Below are 23585 nucleotides of genomic sequence, written 5' to 3'. Positions count from 1 at the left end.
GGGCAAGATAAATTTATGCCAACTATATAGAAGTTATGATCGCTTGCGCAATCCCTGTTCCGGGTAAATGAATCTTTTCGGCTTCAAGCTGGCACAATGCCTGTCACCAAATGCGGCTAAGCACATTCAACAGCCCACATGGATCTTAACACTTACAACAAAGCCGTGAGGCTTTGGGAGATGAGTCGTCAGCTTTGCAACTTCCTGCCAAAATGAGGGTCGGGTTGAGATCTGGTGCTCAGTTACTAGCTCAGATCCAGTCATTCCGTCTCGCTGCTGGTGCCACCATAATAGTCCTCATCGTCAACGCTCAATATCTCCGAAGGATCCTCGTGACAACATCACGATATATGCACCACTTGCTTTCGAAGGTTTTTTTCAATGCTTCTCGGGCGTTTTCTGGGTTCAAGTACGATGACAGAATTTTGGATCAGCATATACGCTTGATTCATCTATCAGATTCAGCATCCGGCTCATCTCCTAGCCTCAAACTCCATACCTTCAAACTCGGTGAATGCCCGCCATACATCGCCCTGTCTTACACCTGGGGTCCGGTTACGCAGAACACAATCTTCGACCAGGGTACAATTCTTCTGAATGCAAGGCCATTTCCAGTGTTACCAAATTTACACAATGCAATCAAGCAATTATGCATCTCAAGATCAGGCCAGTACCTCTGGGTCGATGGGATCTGTATCAACCAGAGAAGTCTCCCCGAGCGCTCTGCCCAAGTAGCAATAATGGATCTCATATACAACGGAGCCGCCGAGACAATAATATGGCTTGGTCTTGCCACAGATGAAACCGCTAGGGCTATCGAGCTCGTTCAGAACATCGCGAAAGGCGCTGAGTCTAAGATCATAGAATGGGGAAGGGTCCAGTCATACGGCGATGCTTATATCATGGATGACTCTGAGCTTCTAAAAAGAAATGGCCTTCCAAATCTTACCGAGAACGATTGGCTGACTCTTCGAGATATCTACACAAGGCCGTGGTTCGGACGTGTCTGGATGCTTCAAGAAGTTGCCCTCTCTCGCAGTCCAAGAGTTCTCATCGGCCATCACGAGACAGCATGGGATTCTGTTGGCGATACAGCTGGGCTGATTAACATGTCCGGCGCTCTTATCGGTCTGTTTACTGTGGGCTCCGGATCAGAAACCGCGCCTTTGATCTACTCTCTCGTCCATGCTGCTGGCCTACATGTTACTCGCCAATGGGCCCAGGACAATAATAGTCGGTACAAAGAGATCCTGAGAAGTATTGATTATTCTGTTGGGATACGCCAAGACCACCCTAAAAAGTTGCTGCTCGAGCTATTGCTAAGTAGCATCGGATTCAAGGCGACTATTCCCAGAGATCGTGTTTACTCTCTGCTGGGAATCGTAAACTTCATGGAGCGTGCGAAAGGGAGACCTCGACTCGACGTCATTGTAGACTACAAATCTCCTGACAATGACATCCTTATAGATCTGGGCATCAGCTTCTATACAGAAACAAAATCTCTACATCTCCTATCCCTCGCCGGTATCACCAGCCGTGCCGTGCCAGCTGACTTGCCAACATGGATCCCCTCTTTCGAAAATGTTCACGTCCCTGTTCTTGGCCCCAGCTATACCAGAATGCTTCCATTCGATGCCGCCGCGGGCAAAGAAGCAGACTTCACAATTGACAGGTCTCTCTTCCATCTAAGCATTGAGATATTTAGTCCTCATCTTGGTACAATCGAAGAGCTCGGCGAGAGCTGGTCTGATGTTATCCAAGGGAAGTTTAACGACACGATGAAGATGCTTCTTCACTGCGGCACAACCTACATACCTACGGGCCAACCAATAGTTGAAGCTTTCTGGCGGACTCTTATTATGGACTGCGACTTATCTCAGAGGCCTGCACCATCATATCTCGCCAAGTCCTTCTCTAAGTGGATGCTTCTTCTCACCATCCAAGCCCTGATCTCTTATCAGCAACAGAATCCATCTATATACGATCAATTCGATGCCCTAGAGCCTCTTTGGACCCTGGCTAACACTCGAGACTCTACTAATACGCTACCCAAATCTGGTGATATTATCCCGTTATTGTTTGAACTTGGCTTACGCCACGACCCTAGTGTTCGAGTTGGCACTGATTCGGAAAAGGCTGCCAAGTTCGCTTCTTGGGTCAAGTCATCCGCTCCTTTCGCAGCCTTATTACGTGTCAATCTTGCTGCAAGAAGACGTATTGCGAGAACCATTCGAGGCTACTTGTGTCTAGTTCCACTTCAGGCCAAGACAGGGGATAAAATCATGATCGTTGCTGGCTGTGCAGCCCCATTGGTCCTTAGAAGATCGGGTCCTTCAGAGAGCTTCTTTGAGCTTGTCGGCGATGCTTACGTTCACGGTGCTATGTTTGGAGAGCACATCACTGGCGAGTCCTCCTGGAGAGATGTTCATCTAGTTTGAAAAGTAGCTTCAGTCGATCCGTCACGTAAATCCTCTTAACAAAGTTCAGTTGTGTTTGCAGTGAATGGTATAACTATGGTTCATCATAGAGTAGAGTAAAGTCGTTGAAGTACATATCGAGAAACGAAGGAATTAATACCATATTAGCCACCAAAATTGATCATCCCCTTCTCATTCCTCATAAGCCACATGCCTACCACACGCCGCAAAACTGACGACACACAGAAGACAGATGAAAGATACTGCCCTCCCGTTTTACCAGCATGCCATCCACGGACTGCACTGGGCCTGAATGTTGTAGCTGTTGTAGAGAGGGTAAGTTCCCTTGACAGCTTCCAGAACCGGATCAAAGAACTCCTTGTTGAATCGCTCAGATTGGCAAGACGAGCAGGGGCCAGTGAGGAAATTGTCGTATGTAGTGTTGTACGCGAGGTAGCCGATGGTTTTCTGATGAGAAACATCAATGGCCTGCAGACTGAAAGATTCAGGCATGACTACCCAATGATCCGCTGTGGAGTTGCGCTTTCCTGGTACGGTTGGGTTCTGGTTGAAGAATGTGCTATTCATGCCAAGGTCATGGAGAGCTTTGATCATGATAAGCGTCAGATGAGAGTCAGAATCAATTTGGATGCCAGCACAGTCGATGTTAATGGTGTAACCGTCTCCTTTCACCGGTTCACCCACGCACTTTCCAGTGTTCCGATCCCAGGAAAACTTCTCGATAAACGCTTGCCAGGTGTTGGGCCAATTGATGAAACGAGGGCTGAGGAGAATAGACACAAATAGCTTGCCAGAATTGGGGTCAGCTGGAGGGTTTGGCTCACCACCTGTGGGAGTAGGTGTCGCTGGCGGCTGTGAGACAAATGTAGTCGTGGCAGGCGGAGCGGAAGATGTTTCCAAGGTAGAAGTGGGATTTTCCATGCCACTGGGACGAGGGGGGGCGCGGTTATCACGGTTGCAGACAAAGGCAGTCAAGCAGACCGCATCAGCGTTGACAGTCGTGTTGATGGCTGCGCTGACAGGGCGACCACGGTAGGCATAGCAAGTAAGTTCTTGACCACCTTCCTTGGTGGTGACGGCAGACCCAGCTGGTTGACCGTCAGCGATTCTTGGGTTGATGTAAGCTGTCCAGACGACACCATTAGACAGTTTGACGGTGGTTCCCTTGGGATTCCAGGGGTAGGTTCCATCTGCGTAAGGAACTTCAACCTCCAGATCAGGTGGAGGGGGAAACTTGGAGACATCGTCAGGCCACTGAACATCCTGGTACCAGTTCACTTGGCGAGAAGTAGACCATCCAGAGTGGGCTTTGTTGTCGCCAATGCCACAATCGGCAAGAATCAGGTCCTCATTGGGGTGACGAATTTGGGCTTGTGCAGTTGCCAGAAGGGCACCAACGGCCGCCAACTTGACGGAGACCATGTTTTTGAATGAAGGATTTGCTTCAGGAATGTAGTCCCGGGTGTTGTTTGCAGGCTTTTAAGATTGAATGGGTGGGTTGAGGCAACAGATTGAAGGATTTGTGAGAACTGAGATGCAGATGAAGGAAGATGAAGAGGAGAAGAGAAGCGAACAGACGGGGAAGAGTCTTAAAAGACTAGCACTCTGTCATGGGTAAGAACTTCGACTGGGTTCCTTCTTCCTCAGCTACAGTCGCTTCATTCTGAGGACCTTGTTGGGACTTCTGAGGTCATTGTCTTGCGTCTTGGGCAGGAGCATCCATCACGAACAGGCAATGTGGACTGGGGAGGAAAGAACACAGATGCAGATGACGCGGACAATACTCGTTGCCTGACTTAAGAGCTTTTATTTTGGCATGACCACATGATTTCCCACATCATGTGAAGGTTGTTGGGGTTCGACGTGTGTAGATATTTCGTAGTGGAAAGAGAGATCATCGAGGACCACAATGGCCTCATTCAGGTATCTCTATGTGTTTAAGCAGAGCTACTTTATCCAAAGATCCGAAATCCAAGGCTTAGCGTCAACATTTGTATCGGTAGAATCAGGTTCTGGCAGATGTCTCCAGGGTGATACTACAATTTCCGACCCGGTAGGGCAGGTTCAATATTACACTTTGTTGAAGCACGCAGTGTGATAATGTCACAACAAACGCAATCGATGTATGATTTTTTTCACGAAAGCCACCGATGGTATTTACCGTAGCATGTATCAATATAAATTAACATCGAATCGCACAAATGAAGTTCAGATCGACAAATGCAAAGCAAACAATTGACGATTTATTGCTTTGTTGGCAAGCTGGTTACCCTGAACTATAGCCGGATCGCGGGACAAATCAAGCCGTCAGCAGCTCCACATAGAATTTCAGCGACGAATGTCGAAACTCTCGATGTACTCAACGTTACCAACAAGGCACCTCGCCCAAGCTTGGATATTTAATCTCAATATGGGTCGCAACTTCACATCTTTCAATTGCCGCCCTAGCCTCCGTGCTCGCGCTCCCCCGCGCATCAACACCTCATATCCTCGCGCCTCGTCAACCCAAGCTTCCCGCATCGACCGCATCACATCTAAGCTTCCTCGACGTTTACAAAGATACACTAGCGGTTTACGTAACGCTCCAGTCTCGCATATTGTTTCATTCTTGATCCTTCACGAGATCACAGCAATTGTGCCCGTGTTAGGGCTGTTTGGTCTCTTTCATTACACAAATTATGTACCAGTGGCATACGTAACGGGCCACTTTGGAAGCTATGTCGAAGATGGAGTCGGCCGCTTTGAGAGATACTTCACACGCAAGGGGTGGTTTGGTTTCGGTCAGAACGAAGAAGGCGAGGCCTCAAATGCGGCTACAACACATCCGGACTCCAAATCCGAGGACGCTGTGGAGCGCTGGCATCGTGGAGATGGGCGGTACAAAGTGGTAGTTGAGGTTGCTCTCGCGTACGCAATCACTAAGGCTTTATTGCCGGTTCGTATCATCGGCAGTGTATGGGCTACGCCATGGTTTGCCGGGATACTCATGAAAGCCAAAGGAATATTCACAAGCAAATCTTAAGCCACTTTGAAATCGAGCACGAAGGTTTGAGAAGATTTTCTGTCTTGATTTTTGTTATACCCACAGAGATGAAGTCATCCCACTTATATGTGCTTTTTCCATTCCGTCATTCAGGGCGTTACAACATCGACAATTTAAGCCTTCTCGTAGACCCAGTTGAACTGGGCGGACTTCCAGGAGACGACCTCACCCTCCTTGAACCAGAGAGCAATCTCCTTCTGGGCGTTCTCGACGGAGTCGGAGCCGTGGCAGACGTTGCGGCCGACATCGATGGCGTAGTCACCACGGATGGTACCGGGGGAAGAGGCAAGGGGGTTGGTGGCACCGAGGATGGCTGATTGTGTAATTAGAAAATGGTGAGCAATATTCAATGATTGGAAACTTACCACGGCCAGTCTTGACAGCATCACGGCCCTCCCAGACCATGGCGCAGATGGGGCCAGAGTTCATGTCTACATAAAATTAGATCCAGTTGTATCAATTACATTCGGGAGCCATACACTCAATCAGACCAGGGAAGAAAGGCTTGCCAGCGAGATCGGCATCTATAACGATGTTAGGGCGAATTGATATATCGAACGACTTTTGGGAATGACGCACAGTGCTTCTCGAGGTGCTCCTTGCCGGGGGTGACGAGCTTGATGGCAGCAAGCTTGAAGCTGTAAAAAGTCAATAGCTATAGCAACAACGGCATGCAAAACTACTCACCCTCGGTTCTCGAATCGAGAGATGATGGGACCAACGAGGCCACGCTGTGATACATTGTTAGCTCTTTTCAACCCAATTGTATAACCGTCCAGGTCTGTTTGTTTACCTGGACACCGTCGGGCTTGATAGCGATGAAGCTACAATCAAGTTAGCCAAATATCCGAACAGGAGCATCAACCACGATGGAGTGAAGCTTGATGGCGGGGTAGCTTACGTCTGCTCGGAGGAGGACATTTTGGCGATATTCTTGTCTGGTATGACTTGAGATGTAGGAACAGAATGAGAATTAGAGGTAGGGGAGAGATCGACTGGAGGGGAAAGGCTTGAAGAAGGCGGTGAGAAGAGGATATAAAGGGCGAGGAGGGCGAAGAGAAGAGCAAAAAATCGCGGGGCCAGATTTTCCGCACTTCTCCGTCCCTGCTGCTGCTTCCAATTCTTGCCGCTGGCGGCGGGGTCTTCTCGCTGGCGGGGCTCCTCTGCAGCCATGATGAGCTGGCGTTGAGGGGTCTTGGGTGCGAGATCTGGAGAATTCACACGGACACGTGATTGAATTAGTTGTCGAGGACAGATATAAATTACTGAACAAGAGAACAGGAGTGAGGAGAGAATTAGAAAAGACAAATGAACGATACTATGAGAGTTAGTATAGCTTAAAGGAAGACCAGATTCATATAAAAAGAACTTAGAGAGTAGCGAAACTTTTCTACTTACAAAATCAAAGCCTTTAAATGAACTGTACCTGCATCAATAAGAGCTTCTTACAGTGCATCCAACACAAGAACTCAGCTCAGAAATCGAGGACCGAAATGTTTGATTAACGGGTCTAATCTTCTATCGAAGCTGCCCCGCCATTCCGGTATCCACTCCCCTGCGTCTGAAACCAACCCCAATCCGGAATGGAGTTTCGCAGGGGAGCTTAGGGACAGCTTGACTTGACTTCGACATCATCAAAGCTGAGGTTATCCCAGCATAAACAATAATAACATTCTCTTAAACCAGCGACTGGACAGAGGATATAGGCCAGGGGACCATATCTGATGTCCTTGTGTTTTCTCAATTTAATTGACCATTCTCTCGTTCATTTATTTCTCATACCTGAACTCTGGTTCCTGACCGACTCAACATCATGAAGTCGAATACGGCGTCGTCCTTTCGCTGGACGGCGCTATTGCTGCTGCTAAGCACCTTTACGTGCCTTTTCCAATCAGCTGGTAGGTTTTAAGTGTGTGTTGACGAAAGGCTCTGCTCACAATCTTCCCAGTGGCCGTGAAAGACAAGGACTTCAAGAAATGCGACCAATCCGGCTTCTGCAAACGAAATCGCGCCTATGCCGACAACGCTGTTGCCCAAGGTTCGAACTGGAAAGCCCCATATGAGATCTCGGCCGATTCGACGGTTTTTGAGGAGGGAAAATTGCAGGCCGTGGTTATCAAGACCATCAATAGCCATGGAGAGACCGTCCGTCTACCCCTTACAATTTCGTTCCTCAAGTCTGGTGCCGCCCGAGTCACAATGGACGAAGAGAAGCGACGTAACAAGGATGTGATTTTGCGAGACGATAGCGCTGTCCGAAAGGAAAGATATAACGAGGCGGACGATTGGGTTCTTGTTGGTGGTTTGGACCTCGACAAGGAGGCGCAACTTGCTTTCCAAGATAAGTCTCAGATCAACATCAAGTATGGACCCGAGGCCACACAGGAAGCCATCATCAAGTTTTCGCCTTTCGAAATCGACTTTCGGCGTGATGGCAACTCGCATGTCAAGTTTAATGACCGCGGTTTGCTCAACATGGAGCACTGGAGACCCAAGATTGAGAACAAGGAAGGCGAGGAAGCCGCTGAAGATGAGAGCACTTGGTGGGACGAATCTTTCGGTGGCAATACTGACACCAAACCCCGGGGACCCGAAAGCGTTGCTTTGGACATCACTTTCCACGGGTACGAGCATGTGTTTGGCATTCCGGAACACACTGGTCCTCTATCACTGAAGCAGACCCGTGGCGGAGACGGCAACTACGACGAGCCTTATCGTATGTACAACGCTGACGTTTTCGAATACATTCTCGACAGCCCAATGACGCTTTACGGCTCCATTCCCTTTATGCAGGCGCATCGCAAAGGCTCGTCAGTTGGCGTTTTTTGGTTCAACGTTGCCGAAACTTGGGTCGATATTACCAAGGCCAAGAACCAAATGAACCCCTTAAGCCTTGGAGTTGGTGGTAAGACTAGCACTCATACCCATTGGATCTCTGAGGCTGGTCTTCTGGATGTCTTTGTTCTTCTTGGCCCTACCCCCCAGGACCTCACCAAGACTTACGGCGAGTTGACTGGCTATACTGCTATGCCTCAAGAGTTTGCAATTGCATACCACCAATGCCGATGGAACTACATCTCCAGCGATGATGTTCGAAACGTCGATCGCAACATGGACAAGCACAAGATTCCATACGACGTCATCTGGCTCGACCTTGAGTATACAGATGATCGCAAGTATTTTACCTGGGAGCCTCACTCGTTCCCCGATCCCATTGACATGGGTGAGCACCTCGATGCTCATGGTCGTCAACTAGTCGTTCTACTTGACCCTCATATCAAGAAAACTGATAACTATGCTGCTTCCGAAGAGCTGGTCGCCCAAGACCTTGGTGTTCATGACAAGGAGCAGAAGCTCTATGAAGGATGGTGCTGGCCTGGAGCGTCCAACTGGATCGACTGCTTCAACCCCAAGGCCATCGAATGGTGGAAGACTATGCTCAAGTTTGACAAGTTCAAGGGAACCATGTCCAACACTTGGATGTGGAACGATATGAGCGAGCCCTCAGTCTTCAACGGACCCGAGGTGACTATGCCCAAGGACAACATTCACCACGGAGGATGGGAGCACCGTGACGTCCACAACCTGAACGGCTTGACCTTCCAGAATGCGACGTTCCAGGCTCTCCTTCACCGCGAGAAAGGCGAGCTTCGGCGACCATTCATTCTGACTCGAGCCTTCTACGCCGGATCGCAAAAGCTTGGTGCCATGTGGACCGGAGATAACCAGGCCGACTGGGGACACTTGGCTACATCTATTCCCATGACCATCAACCAAGGAATTTCCGGCTTCCCCTTTGCCGGTGCTGATGTCGGAGGCTTCTTCGGTAACCCCGAGAAAGATCTTCTCGTCCGCTGGTATCAGACTGGTATCTGGTATCCTTTTTTCCGAGCTCATGCCCACATTGATGCTCGCCGTCGCGAGCCTTACCTCCTAGGTGAGCATTACACGCCAATTGCAACCGCAGCAATCCGACTCCGATACTCGCTTCTCCCTGCTTGGTACACTGCATTCTACAATGCCGCCCAGGATGGAAGCCCCATTATTCGACCTATGTTCTGGACCCATCCCTCAGAGGAGGCTGGTTTTGCTCTTGAAGATCAGTTCTTTGTCGGTTCAACTGGCCTCTTGGTGAAGCCAGTTACAGAACAGAACAAGGAGTCCGTCGATATCTGGATTCCCGATGACGAGGTCTACTACGATTACTTTACCTACGACGTTCAAAAGACCAGCAAGGGCAAATATCTTGCAGTGAGCGCGCCCCTTGACAAAATTCCTGTTCTACTGCGAGGTGGTCATATCATCCCTCGACGAGATATTCCCCGACGATCAAGCGCTCTGATGCGATTTGATGACTACACGCTTGTTGTCTCAGCCTCGAAGGCTGGCGCTGCTGAGGGTGAGCTCTATGTGGATGATGGCGACTCGTTTGATTACGAGCAAGGTCAATACATTCACCGCAAGTTTACACTTAGTGGAAACACCCTGACCTCTATTGAGACCAAGGGACGTGACACCAAGTCTATCAAGTCTGGCCCTTGGCTGAAGGCCATGGAGAAGGTGCACGTTGACAAGGTCATCATTGTTGGTGCGCCCAAGACCTGGGACCAGAAGGAGGTGCAGGTCGAGTCTGAGGGACGAACATGGACGGCCAAGGTTCAATATCACGCAGCTAAGGGCAGCCGCGCAGCCTTTGCCGTTGTGGGCCGAGTTGGAGCCAAAATTGGCGAGGATTGGAGCATCAAGCTTGCTTAAAAGACATGAATTTAGTTTGATTAGAGGTGGAGTGCAACTAAGAATAGACACAGTTTTGGACATTAAATTGATTCACGGATGGACTATGGACGGCAGCATCCGCAAGAATTGCAACTATGGTGTGTACTAGACTGTCACCTTCAAGAAAGGAATACAGTATCAAGTCCTACTAATGAGGCAAGTATCGACGGTGATGGCGCGTCACGGAAATACGGACGTTTTCAGAACGACCGAGTGAGTGGAGATGCATTGCAGTCAATGCCAGGGTTGAAAATAAGCATGATTAGAGCAATTACGAAACGGAATGCCTCAAGGGATGGAGTACAGCATGAGTGACGTCGGTGTTTCGATGATTTAGAGTCGGATCATGAGCATCATGACAACGTACAACTCTCGAAGATAATCGGATAGCAATTGGATATGCACGACATGTAAGCTGATCTGTGCATCAGAAGCCGACGAAGTGCATCGAAATTTGCTTGGATCAACTGGGGAGAAGATTATGGAGAAACGCGATCGAAACGAGATTTGCTCGCTTCGAGATGGTTGGGAACTGAGTTATGATATGCTTCATTCAGATGGGTCTATGTAACGTTTGCTAGGCGAATTACACTCCTGATGTTCGTTGACTCTGAGGAAAACCACCATGAGAATGTTTGGGCTGGTGATCGTGATGCAGTCGTTTATTTTCCCAATCCTGATTAAAATTAGCCGAACTTTTTTAAGCATGATAAAAAAAGAAAGATCTCTAGACAAATTTCTCACAGGATATCATAAGTCTATCCTAAACTTAGGGTAAGTTTTCCTAAGAGCATCCTAAACTTCGAGGTGATTATGGTGACTGAGCCCCAAATTTCACAAGCTTGGGACGGATGAGGTTGGGAATACCAAGTCCGAGACCATACAAGATGAAGTAATGATCGACTGTGACAGCTGTTTCTTGCGCACATTCACGCTTCCTGCATGATTAGTCTCCCTTCGGACCACCAACTAAGACCCTGACTTGGCCCGACGTGTGAGTTGCTTGATTCCAAGGGAGCCCCAACGGGGTCTGCATCGACGATTGAAATCCAGTGGAGCTTAGTTGCCACTCGTCAGCGACCACAAGAATTACACTTCTACCGAGCAGCATATATAGCAATGCAATCTCGATAGATGTAAGCGGTGACAAGGAATAATGGATGGTTATATTCGGAAACACGATAACGTAAATTTGGTTGTTTCAGATGAAAACTATCATGATCCTCATGGTTGGTTATCTCAACCGTTGATATCGAACATGTGCTGGGACAGGGGGTTTTAATGGCTGCGCTGCGGGCGTTTGTAAAGCTTTATTTGGACAGCTAGCATTGGTTCCCGATAATTCAGACCCCCTGAGCTTGAGCTTTGATCAATCATCAGAGATGAGATGCTGGTTTCCATTCTAAACAATGGGTCTTGATGTTAAAATCCGCGGCCCGCGGATTAAGAAATGCTGAGTATCTGGAAAGAGTTTCCTTTACTCGATATATTTATGATGAGTTTATATGATTCAAGCCTAAGCTTATGCTTCTTAGTCCTAAGCTTATGATGATACTGGGTCCTAAATTTAGGATGATGTGGTCATAGTTCATTTCAGCTATGATGGAAGTGTGAGATGCCCTCCTTGGAACCGGCCTCCTGAGCCTATAGCGCGCCCGCGTGAATATGTAAAGCTATCTTGCACCAGAATTCCATTTAGTCTGGGCTGCTCTTGATTTCGGCAAGACTGAAGCAAGCATGAATCGTCTAGAGGCTGGGCAGAGAACTTGAGTGGTGATCTAAGGGTCCTAAGTTTCTGCAGTATTGGATGGTTTCACAATCTGAGGCTCTTTTGGCGCACTTGAAACTGCCCCTACAGAAATTTGTTTTTGGTGAGCCCCCACGCTGACGCGGATGGTAGCACAGTGACAGAGTGAGTTGAAGACGGGAGTGCCTGGCGGCAAGCCACTGTGCGTGTGCATGCGCGCGTGTGGCAGCTAGGTAGGAATGCAGGGGACAACCATTACAAGATTGATTTTCTCAACGGGAACGGGAATCAACGGGGAGAAAAAGATTTTAAATCCGCCACCAGCCATCCACCACAAACATCATCATATATGATCGTCACCATCATGGCTGCCGACTACTTTCAGCTAATGCACCAAGAATACGAGATGGCGAAATGCGTCAATATCTAGAGATCGAGAAAAGTCAAAATAAGAGTGTTGACCTCAGATTGCCTCATTTGCATAATAGCAAGGATCCATCATGAGCGCATCTCGGTCGTTTTCTTGGCTGTGACGTCAGCTTTCTAAACCCTGCGATTTGTCAAAAAAATCCAATGATTTTCTGAGGTGTCTTGCTTAAGCCCCTGATCCAGTGCATCTCCAGTGGATTTTGCGCCCGTCCTTTGTCTCGGGTTAGCGAGTGTGACTGCGTCAGATCGACCTATCTTTTGTCTGTACTTTAGATGCAAGAATTCATTCACGTTTCTCGTCCCTGATTTCGGCCGGTTTTCATCAGTGACAAACTCAGTCATGATCTGCACCGATTTTGACCAAACAAGTTCAGGCTATTTCAGTAAAAGAGCTCACCAAGCCCTGAATTGGGGGGTGTAGTGGCCCGGCGGCATCCTCGGGGTTTCCATTTAGGGAGTTCCACGGGTGACACCATCCACACCGTCTTGGCCCCATGTCTTGACTCCCGGCGAGACGGCGTGGATACTGAACATTACTCGATGATGAAGGCCAGTGGCTTGCCTTGACCCTGAGCCCCGTGGTTCCACTTTCGACGGGCTACGGGTTATGGCCGATCGACCTTATCACCACTAGGCCAGAGCAAGATTTCTGTGTTGGCTGGATTTGGTCATGGAGGTGTGGGCATGTTTTCCTATCTTGATGATGATGGTGGGAAGAAAAAAAAGTTATTTATGATGGAATATGAAAGAGAAAAATCGAAGGAAAATTACTGTGCAAAAGACGGGTAACATATGTTGTAGTATACTCGGATGAATGTATCCATGAAAGAAATTCCACCTCCATAAAATCATTATTCACTCCTTGACCAAGCAAGCAAGCCTATCTGAGGTGACCCATTCTTCCTCCATCTTGGCTACAGTACATTGTCTCCAGTGCTCCACGGTCGCAGGTCGATCTCTTAAAGCTCAACAGCATCCCCGTCACCCGCAGGGTTTGCAACACTTCCCCCAGATTCTCTACTACTTTGTTTTCTTTTCCCTTTGTCGAAAACATCTCTCTCTTTTTTACAAATTAAGCGTGAGACGAAAAGTCGATCAATTTGCTTGAGGTGACGACATCATAGCACCTCAACACCAAGCAATATATCTTTGCGCGTATACGAACGTGCACTGATCGCCTCACCAGGCGAGAATCAGTCTGTTCGATCGATGTTGTAAAAGACCATCGGTTGATCAGTCCACCTCGCTTCACTTCACTTCCCTTTTTCTTGATTTGTCTTTGTCTTTCGCTTTTTATCTCACTTGCTTCACAACGGAGCTCTTAAGGAAATTCCACCACTCACTCTCAACCATCATTGAGTAGGTCTTTTTCATAGACTTCGCTTGCGGCTATATTCCTCATCTCACTTTCCGAAGTATTGTCCTTTACAGAGCCTCGAGTTGTGAATATCACCAAAAGGGGCCATCATGAGTTCCGATCCTCCGCCTCATGGCTTCGAGGAGAAGGAGTTGAAGGAATTCAATCTCAAACAACCGCCTCCAACACGAAACCCATCCCAATTCAGCGCCTCACAGCAACAAGGGCCAGCACGAACAGACTCACCAAACCCAGCACCCGAGCAAAAGCAATCTGCTCCTTCACTCGACACATTCCCTACTCTACAAGCACCACATGAAACAAACGACTCGACCTCAATCAGATCACCTATTGGACAGCGCGCCGATGCCAGCCGACTTGACGATAACATCGAACTTCTGCGAATCGAGCGTGCTGTCTCTGCTGATGATGCGAGTCAAATGAGGAAGCGCGCTCATAATGTTGAGCCTGAGGATGCTTTCAATGCACCTATTCCCGCCGAGACCTATCATAATGAGAAGAAGGTGGATCCCGATGCTTCTTTATTAAAGCTCTGGATGTTTCTGAGAAAGTTTCCCCGATTCGTTCGATATGTTGTGTATTTGATCCCCGGTGCTGCTATCCTCCTCATTCCTGTCTTGCTCGGTGCGTTCGCACTCAAGTCCGACGGCAAGCGACGAGATGTCAACGGTGTCGATCTCATGTGGTTCGGTATTTGGCTTGAGATCGTCTGGGGAGTTCTCTGGGTTTCTCGTATGATCACAAGTCTTCTGCCTCCAACTTTCAAACTTTTTGCAAAGCTGTTTGGATCAACCAACGCCAAGAAGTGGAAGGATATTGGATACCAGATTGACCTTCACACAGCTGTCTTCCTTTGGTTCCTTGCAATTCTTATCTCATTTGAGCCGACCATGACGAACCACAACTTCCGGGATCGCAAGCCAAACTGGGTCAATATCATGAACAAGGTCATTATTGCCCTCTTCACTCTGGCAACACTCAATTTTGTCGAGAAGATCCTCATTCAATGGATCGCTTTCACCTTCCATCAGCGAACTTACGCTACTCGAATCGACAATAACAAGGCAGATATTGGTCAGCTTGTCCATCTCTATGAGCACGCCAAAGCCCACAATGAAAAGACCGACTACTTCTTCCAGCGTGGCAGCAACTCTGCCAGTGGTGCGCAAACTCCTCTACAGACACTCCAGGACAACGCCCGAAACGCATGGAACAAAGTCGGTTATGTTGCTGGCCGAGTCGGAAATGACTTGATCGGCCGCAAGGTCGACAGCAACCACCCTCGCAGAGTTGTTAATGAATTGCTCAAGACCATGTCTACAGCTCACACCCTGGCCCGCCTGATCTATCGCTGTGCTGTCAAAGAGGGCGAAGACCTTGTCTATCTCGAAGACATGGAGAAGATCTTCGAAACTGAAGAAGAGGCCGAAGCTGCATTTATGATGTTCGACAAGGACATGAACGGCGACATCTCACTCGACGAATTCGAGGCTGTGTGTAATGAGATCCATCTTGAAAAGAAGGCCATTGCCGCATCGCTCAAGGACCTTGATTCGGTGATTAAGAAGCTCGACAAGGTCTTTGTGTTCATCATCATCGTCATCACCATTATTGTCTTCATCTCGATTCTCTCCGGTTCAGCTGCCGCCGCTCTCGGTTCCGCAGGTACTGTGGTTCTCGGTCTGGCCTGGGTTCTTCAGGCCACAGCCCAAGAGTTTCTTCAGTCCATCATCTTCGTCTTCGTCAAGCATCCCTTTGATGTTGGTGATCGTGTGACTGTTTACGGATCTACCGGTGACACCATGATGGGTGATGATTATTACGTGACTGAGATTTCTCTACTCTACACCGAGTTCAAGAAGATGCAGGGTCACATCGTGCAGGCTCCCAACTCACTTCTCAACAACCTCTTCATTCTGAACCAGCGACGATCAAACGGTTTGGCCGATGTTCTTCCTCTGGTGATGCGCTTCGGTACCCCTCAACACATGATTGATGAGCTCAAGGCCCGTATGACCGACTTTTGTCTGGCGAACAAGCGTGACTATGCGCCTCGCATCATTACTGAGATGACCAAGGTTGATGAGGTGCGATCGTGCAGTATGAACATGATCTTCTTTCACAAAACCAACTTCCAGAACGAACTGCTCCGTCTCAACCGTCATAACAAGTTTGTCACTGAGTTGATGACTCAGATGGTCAACGTTGGTATCCAGTCACCGTTCCGTATCGAGCCTGGTGGCAGTCGCGAGCATCCCATGTTCTGGTCTGGTCCACAGCCTCCTCCTGCGTATGGAAAGGAGCCTGATCACGGTGGCGTTGAGCTTCACGACAAGCCTGCCTATGATCGGCCTCTTCATTCTGAAGGGCCTCCTCTGAGCCATGTTTCCTCGACCTACAGCCGCCGAGGTCTTGATCGCATGGGTTCCATTGACAACAATGTGAACGACTTCCAAGATGTTTTCGAAAACAGACGAGACAACATCCACGCACACCGACTTGCCTCTATCCGAGAGAAGGAACGGGGCTCCCGAATCGAAGATGAGAAGGAGCGTCGATCGCTTGCCAGTTCTTCGGGAGTGGATCGCCGTACTTCGACGGATAGTCGATCCCGGGTGTTTGGTCGCGTTAGGACTGGGTCTAAGAGTCGACGTCCAGGCGATATTGTCTGAGGACTGTTATGAGATTATGAACAAGGCTAGCATTATAGAGATCCAGATTGGTATATCTGGAGAGGTGCATAATTTTCTCTTACTTGCGGTTTTTTTTCCATGCACATTGAATGTGCTTTGGTATTTTGGTCAGATAGGATTGCAGAGTATAGACAGCGAATATTCGACAAGATTGACTTGCCTGATCTGACAAATGTCCCAGACTCAAGTGATGAACATTTGACGATATAGGTGACCGTATCATAGACGAGGTGCCATTGAAATCTATGATGGAACCCCCGGAAGCGAGGCAATACAGGGATGATCCTGGACTGATGGAAGTGATGTAATGTTTAATATAGAGAATCGTTGGCGAAACATGAACATTGGGTATCACAGTCTGGCAGTCGTAATCGTATGTGCATCTTGCATGGCCTGGGAGACTCCGGGTCACTATTAAAGCTCTCATCCTGGAGGATCGCACTGTTCTCAGGAGAACTCCAACTCCAGGTCATTGACCCCTCAATCAAGGCTGACACCCTAGTCTAAGGGAACCAAAACCATGGTGGTAATTAGAGCTATTAGCGTAATTAAAGGGTCCTCTAAATCCGCCTTACAAGGCCCGTATCCAATAGCAAAACCGCTGATCCCATAGCTCGTCGGTCAGAGTGGAGAGTGCGCTCAGCTCCCGCGTAGGATCATCAGGCTGGACAATTGAAACCTTGGGCGCTTGTTTGACGATTGAAGGAATGTGTACCTGAGGGTTTGTATATTAACAATATTCATTTCATCTCCACTAATACACGTATCCTTTCTGCACGTTAAACGCCGAGTCACTGTTGTAATTCCTTTGTGCTTTGTCCTTCGGGAGCTATCGCTGCCTGAGGTCATTTGCATCCAATGGTTGGTCGCTGCGTAGTTCAGCTGAGGCTCGCCCTTAACCGCTCGGCCACATCACCAAAGCCTCGTTTTCTCTACACCTCCGAGGACGGAATTTACACTCCTTCAAGTATCAGCCATGCCCATTACAGCGGCGCAATAATATCGACCTCTCCTTAGCGCAAACGAAGCGATACAACCATGTCGGGCCTACCAGAAGGCTGGGAGTCCGACTACGATGGCCGACGCTGGTTCTACAAGTACAAGCCAACGGGGCATATTCAGTACCACTTCCCAAAGGAAGGCGACGAGTTTCCCGACTTCATAGATACGTTTTCGCCAGCGCCAGTCCTTGCGCCCGAAGAACGTCTCGAATCGCAGCAGCAGATCCGAAGATATGCGAGCACGACTACACCTGCGAGGTTGAGCCCGAAAAAGGAAGATGGAGGTTATGGTATGTCGGCTACGGCGCGGCCCGTAAGCATGACATGGGATGGTGGGCTTGAAGATGAGGAGAATGGGGTGTTTCAGCCAGAAAACTTTATGTATCTGGGGCCTGGCACTTATCATGATGTGAGCCCACTAGCAGAGGAGGAAGAGGAGGCTGCGAGACGGGTTGTTGCCGGCGGAATTGAAGGAAGAGTTGAGAAAAGCACCTCTAAAGGTGTGAGTCCTCTGAACAGCGAGAGGACGACGCCTGCTCAAGGGACAACAATCGCAGGTCCGGTTATAGGAGAACCTGTCTTGGTGCCGCCTACAGTTGTTGAAGAGATCCATGAGATGCCAGTTGTCGAGCCTCCTCCGCTGCATGACCCGGTGGGCATTATCGCCGAGATGCCGACAGACGACACAGCTCAGGCCCATATTGAGAAACACCCTCCACCAATCGAGATGGCGGATAACATGGTCCTGGCGCCTATTGAGACTGCAGTTTCTATGATGGCTGAGCTACCAGAGCGAACCAGCCCGAAAACCAAGAAAAAGGGGGAACCACAGCTTGCGCCGGGATCATTGCGGGACTATGGCGCACAAATGCAGCCCTTACGGATATCCAAGAAGCCTGCTGAGGAGACACCGCCTGGCTTTCAATCATATAAGCCAGCAGATATTTCTGTCGATATACCACCAAACCCAGCGCCTCTTCGACGAGCGACTTTCCAGCCCGAGGGGTCTGTGATGGATGCAAGTCCTGTTCGGCCACCTGATAGAGGTCATTCTGGTACGCCCAATGTCCTGTCGCCGCCTCAGGTACCACCAAAACGTCCTCTCGATGAGCCTTCACTGCCTCGAATCCCGCCAAAGCACCCTGAACAACCTCCTCCCCTGAGCATTGCCAACAATGGATCTTTAGTCCCGGATCAGCAGCCAGAGCTATCCCATATGCCTTCTGTACTGAAGCCAGCTCGTGGGAAAGCTCCTGGCCAGCAAACTATGCCCGGTCCTGCAAGACCACCACAAGGACATGGTTACGTACCACCTACACAAGGGAAACACCCTCCATCTATGACTCCAGCACCTCTTGTTCAGCAACAGCGTCTTGAAGAACCGCGAATGGGTGTTCAAAGGGTCAACACTGTGCCTGACTTGTTGCCTTCGCAAAGACCACAGCCCACCATTCAAACTGGACATCAGGTGTTGCCACCCAGTACAATGAATCCGCAACAGGTGCCAAAACGACCGGCTAGTGTGATGCCTGATATGATGGGTGGACAACCCCAAGAACAAATCCAGGGTCGTTACAATGCTGGGCTGCAACAAGGCGGAAATCTACCTTACCGGGGTCCAGTTGAGAATGTGCCACCAAAAGGTCTTCCACGATCGGCAACTGCAGGGCCTACAACTCCATTTCCTCCATATCCAGTTGATAATCCACCTTATCCTGATGATAGAACAGTCTATCGCAAAGATAACCCGCCATACCCAGAAGAACCTTTTGTGCAGAAGCAAATCCCAGGTCAAGGTTTTGGCGATCCATCTCCTCCCATAGCCAGCAACCGGCGGCACTCATCATTTAGCTCTGCAGTCGTCTCGCCAGATTCGAGACACGGCAGTATGTCATTTCCCACCCAAACGCCATCTCCCATGGAATATAGTCGTCGCGCATCAACCAATTCAAGCATCAATCCGAACTATACGCCTTCTCCTGTTTCTCAAACTTCGTCGTCAATGCAGAGTTTCTCACCAACGCCTCCGTCTGTTCCGACCAATCAGTATCAACAAGGATCCTACTTTACTATGCAAGATGTTGAAGGTCAAGGCCATAACATTGCTGCCCGAGACGTGCTACGCAAGAAATCTCTAAGTCGAAGCACGGATGCTAGACGTAGCTCGGTCGGGGCAGACCCTGTTGCTGCCCAACGTGGATCACCTTTGGCGCAGCAAACTGGGCAGGGTCATAATAACAATGCACCTCAGGGAGTATCACGTTCGCAGTCCCTTCGACAATTACCTCAAGGAAATGTTGTACCACAAAATCAACCTCCCGCTGCGCCTACGCCACCACCACAGGGACAACAAGGCCTAGGACGCATCGAGGAGTACGAAGAAGCTCCCAGCGCAACAGTGAGTCGGTCTTCGACTGTGAGTGTATCAACAGACATGAGGAAGGGATCAGTAGGTTCGTCGGTGCAACCAAGTCCGATGGGAAGTCGAAGAACAAGTTGGCAAGCTGAAAGCCCGAAAAACGTTTCACCTGTCCATTTCCAAGGACAGCAGGGCCCAACTCCACAGGGCCACACAGGACAGCCTATGTATCAAGTGCAAACTCCTCCAGGTGCTCCTATGGCAGCTCAGAACCCGAAGCAGTTGCAACGAAAACCCTCACAAGGACATGCACCCCAGCACCAAAACCAACAAATGTCTGCCCGAGATTCGAGAGCACCTCAAGGAGTGCCTCCACAGCAAGGCTCTGGATCACAAGGACAACCTATACAAGGTCAGGTGATGCCACCCCAGGTTCAAGGGAAAGCTCCTCATCCTGGACAGATACCTACACCGGTGCAGAATGTTCTCCATAAACCTCCTCCTGCACCTACACCAACGCCTCCAGCGTTAGCCCCTAAGCCTACACCAACGAGGTTGCAAAAGCGCTCGTCTTATCCAGCCAGTCCAGCAGGACAACTTCCTCCTCAACCCCAGTTCCCGCAGGAACCTGCTCCTCCTGGGCAAATGCAACAAGGTCCAATGGCAGGCCCAATGGCTCCACAAGGACAGCAACAAATGGCTTATCATGGCCAAAGTTCCAACGGGAGAGTGCAACCGCAGGTCCAGATTCCTCCAAACCAACAACAATGGCAGCCTGGCATGCAGCCTATGACACCTCAGGGCTCTCGCCCAGTCTCTATGCAGATGCCACCTCAGGCTTCACAAAGCGCTGGGGCAAAGGAAGGCAAGGAGGGAAAGAAGTGGCTCAAGTGGTTGAAGGGTGGCTCCAAATCTGTTTCGCATAGTCCAACTACGCCAGTCATTTCTTCACCTATATCACCTGCTGTTGGACGTCCCAGTTGGGGCGGTGGAGAGTATGCTCAGCAAGCTGTATGGCAGCCCGGGCACCCTATGTCTTCTGCCCAACCAGGCTTCCAGGGAAAAATGGTGCCTCCTCAATCTCAACCCGGGCAGATGCGTCAACCAGCTCAACCACCAACGCAACCCGTCCAGGCACCCCCTCAGCATGGCCAGATGGGTTCCAGACCTGGTCAACCACTTCCTCGGACTGGACCACTACCGCATCAAGCCGCTCAGTCTCCCCAGACCAGTCAAGTGTCTCAGCAGCCAAGCCAAATGCCTCCCCAATCTGGACAGATGCTTCATCAAGGAGGCCCTCCAGGCCAGATCCTCCCTCAAACCATGCAATCGCCTCCTCAACAACGGCAACCACTTCAGCACAGACAAATGCCACTACAGCAAGGACAGATAAATACCCAGCCAGGGCCACTACCGACTCCATCGAGCCAAATTCCTCCTCAAGCAATGCAGTTTCCGCCCCAGAGCCGACAGTCACCTCCCCAGCAGGAACGAATGCCCACTCAACAGGTCCAAACGCAACCGCAGTCTAATCAAATGACGTCTCGACCTGGCCAACTTCCTCCCCCAGGTCCAGCACCGAGAGATCGACAGCCCGAGCCTAGAGGATACTCAACGGGAGGGCCATCTGTAGGAGTCTCGGCTACACAGCCTATGACTCTACCTCCTAAAGTGCCAGAAACTTCCATGGTTCCTCCTGTCAGAGTTGAACCGAGCAACATTTCTCAGTTACAAGCGCCACTTCAAAGACAACCATCGCCAGCTCAAACAAAAGCTTTGGAGCAAGCACCTATGCCTCAGTCCAAAACTGCTCAGCCGCCTCAACCTCCACAAATTGCTGCGTCAAACACCCTTCGACCTCAGCCAAACAGCCAGAGAGCTATATCTCCACCCCCGCCTGCCGTGAGTCCCGGCTTGTCTGACGCGGCTGCTTCATCGATAAGTCGCATGTCCTCTTACAGAAGAGACAGCTTCTCGGACGCTGGGTCAATCACGACCATCGAGGTGGCTCAGGCCCAGCCACAGCCTGTCTTGAAACCTTCCATCGTTCAAGTTCACAGGAGATCAACTGACATGATGAACAAGTCTCAGGTCCATCTGAACAACGACTCTCAGTCAAGCTCGGATGTGACTCCGAGAATATCCGCAGAGACTGCTCGTGTGGGAACAGAGGCTGCTCAGATTCCCTCAAACCTACAATATCAGCAGCCTGCTTCTAGACCTGAGCCCATACCTCAGGTTAACACTTCCAAGCACAATGTCCCTACAGCATCTTTGCCCTCTAAACCCGACGAGCCAAAGTTGGTCCAACCTCCTACACGGGACCAACATATGGAAAAGGAACCAGCACCACGCAAGGCTGATCATCACTCAGCGGCTTACGCCAATTCCAGTGCTCAAAACCAACATAACAGTAATACCAAACTGATTTCGAATATACCCCAACCAGCACCTGCCAAGCCAGCTGCCCCAGTCGCAGAAGACAAATGGGCAAAGAAACCAGTAGTAGACTATTCTGGTGGAGACTGGGGAGATGACGATGATTGGGACTACTGATATCTTGATTGTATACATTGCTTCACATTTCTTAGCAATCATATGGCGGAGTTCACTATCTATTGTCAAGGGTTTAAGATTGTATAAGAGCAGGAACTTAATCGGGGAAATCTAGATAGAAAACTTAGTAATCAACAATCAAGAGTTGGGAGTTGGTTGTTTTCTGGTGCTTATAGCCATTGACACTGTTTGCTGGTGATTCACTTCCCTTTCATGACTGCTTTTGTTCTTAGAGTAGCACGCTGGAAACAATCGGCGCAACATTCTCCTGCTCGCTCTGAGAGGTGTCTTCAACAAAACGCAACGACAATGTTTGTTTATTTTGGCAGAGGGATGAGTCACCTGCCTCTAATAATGGTTGTGTTGGGTAAACTCTGCAGTTGAAAGAAGACCCTCAAGACATAAGTTAACGATGAATGCAAACAATACCTGAAGGCGACCCTAAGTTTTCCCGAACGTTTCTAGGTATGCAAGTATAGCTTTTGGGACCAAGGGTGTTAGCATGACATCCGCTTCAGAGTCCGGGTAAGATCTTGTACTAGATCTAAGATATTCTGGTTCTGGTCGATCTCATATATCTGGATATCGAATTGACGGTCACGGTGAGGTACTTAGAGGTTTGGAGCTGCAGGGTTTTATATGAGGCTGGCAGTGATCTGGCACTGCATGGCACTTCGAACTCGGCGTTATAGCCAACTCCTTATTCTTGTTTTCATACTGCGCCATTACATCCTCACCTCAGAAAGTTTTCTTTATCACCAAGCATTTCCTTCCGACTAAACACACATTTTCTCATTCTTCCTACCTACTGGGTGCTTTGTTAGTCTCTCTGCACTTCACTGTCGCCAAATCTCGGTGAAGATACTCACTCTTCGATATTCCGTTCAGACTGAGGTGATCTGTGGCGAAGCTTTCAAACTTTGAAAACGACAGTTCTCCAGTGTTTGGGGCCGTAACACCAAGCGAAGTTGCTAGCATTTGACGAAGCTAACTACTTCTACCCTTTGTTTTGTTTTCCCATCTTCGCTTCCGTCACTCCGCAAACTTTTGACGGCACCTCACAAAGATTCATCCAAACAAACATCCCCATCTTCTTATATCTGTCGCGCTCCGCGCGCACTGCCGTTTTATCCCCTCTCTCTTGAGTTATTGCATCTCTGCTTCT

General features: G+C 49.3%; 7 protein-coding genes across 7 annotated transcripts; 5 read left to right on the top strand and 2 right to left on the bottom strand.

The window, feature by feature from the left end:
* Positions 1 to 212: 212 nt before the first annotated feature.
* FPRO_05860 (uncharacterized protein) lies at positions 213 to 2438 on the top strand (the record flags this gene model as incomplete). The annotated part of the gene is made up of 1 exon (XM_031229290.1): positions 213 to 2438. One exon carries the CDS (start codon positions 213 to 215, stop codon positions 2436 to 2438), a length of 2226 nt encoding a protein of 741 aa, XP_031079541.1.
* A 255-nt stretch (positions 2439 to 2693) lies between these two features.
* On the bottom strand, positions 2694 to 3860 carry FPRO_05861 (uncharacterized protein; the record flags this gene model as incomplete). The annotated part of the gene is made up of 1 exon (XM_031229289.1): positions 2694 to 3860. The coding sequence occupies one exon, from the start codon at positions 3858 to 3860 to the stop codon at positions 2694 to 2696; it is 1167 nt and encodes a 388-aa protein (XP_031079540.1).
* Positions 3861 to 4848: 988 nt separating this feature from the next.
* Positions 4849 to 5460, top strand: FPRO_05862 (uncharacterized protein; the record flags this gene model as incomplete). Its single annotated transcript, XM_031229288.1, has 1 exon — positions 4849 to 5460. One exon carries the CDS (start codon positions 4849 to 4851, stop codon positions 5458 to 5460), a length of 612 nt encoding a protein of 203 aa, XP_031079539.1.
* A 134-nt stretch (positions 5461 to 5594) lies between these two features.
* Positions 5595 to 6654, bottom strand: FPRO_05863 (putative nucleoside-diphosphate kinase; the record flags this gene model as incomplete). The annotated part of the gene is made up of 7 exons (XM_031229287.1): positions 5595 to 5794; positions 5847 to 5912; positions 5961 to 6005; positions 6061 to 6119; positions 6169 to 6212; positions 6275 to 6305; positions 6383 to 6654. The coding sequence occupies 7 exons, from the start codon at positions 6652 to 6654 to the stop codon at positions 5595 to 5597; spliced, it is 717 nt and encodes a 238-aa protein (XP_031079538.1).
* A 640-nt stretch (positions 6655 to 7294) lies between these two features.
* FPRO_05864 (uncharacterized protein) lies at positions 7295 to 10236 on the top strand (the record flags this gene model as incomplete). Its single annotated transcript, XM_031229286.1, has 2 exons — positions 7295 to 7379; positions 7430 to 10236. The coding sequence occupies 2 exons, from the start codon at positions 7295 to 7297 to the stop codon at positions 10234 to 10236; spliced, it is 2892 nt and encodes a 963-aa protein (XP_031079537.1).
* Positions 10237 to 13900: 3664 nt separating this feature from the next.
* FPRO_05865 (uncharacterized protein) lies at positions 13901 to 16483 on the top strand (the record flags this gene model as incomplete). The annotated part of the gene is made up of 1 exon (XM_031229285.1): positions 13901 to 16483. One exon carries the CDS (start codon positions 13901 to 13903, stop codon positions 16481 to 16483), a length of 2583 nt encoding a protein of 860 aa, XP_031079536.1.
* Positions 16484 to 17542: 1059 nt separating this feature from the next.
* FPRO_05866 (uncharacterized protein) lies at positions 17543 to 22420 on the top strand (the record flags this gene model as incomplete). The annotated part of the gene is made up of 1 exon (XM_031229283.1): positions 17543 to 22420. One exon carries the CDS (start codon positions 17543 to 17545, stop codon positions 22418 to 22420), a length of 4878 nt encoding a protein of 1625 aa, XP_031079535.1.
* Positions 22421 to 23585: the final 1165 nt, after the last annotated feature.

This window comes from Fusarium proliferatum (genome assembly GCF_900067095.1).
Source record: "Fusarium proliferatum ET1 genome assembly, contig: FPRO_scaffold003, whole genome shotgun sequence".
Lineage (NCBI taxonomy): Eukaryota > Fungi > Ascomycota > Sordariomycetes > Hypocreales > Nectriaceae > Fusarium > Fusarium proliferatum.
This window is presented reverse-complemented; position numbering and strand designations above follow the sequence as displayed.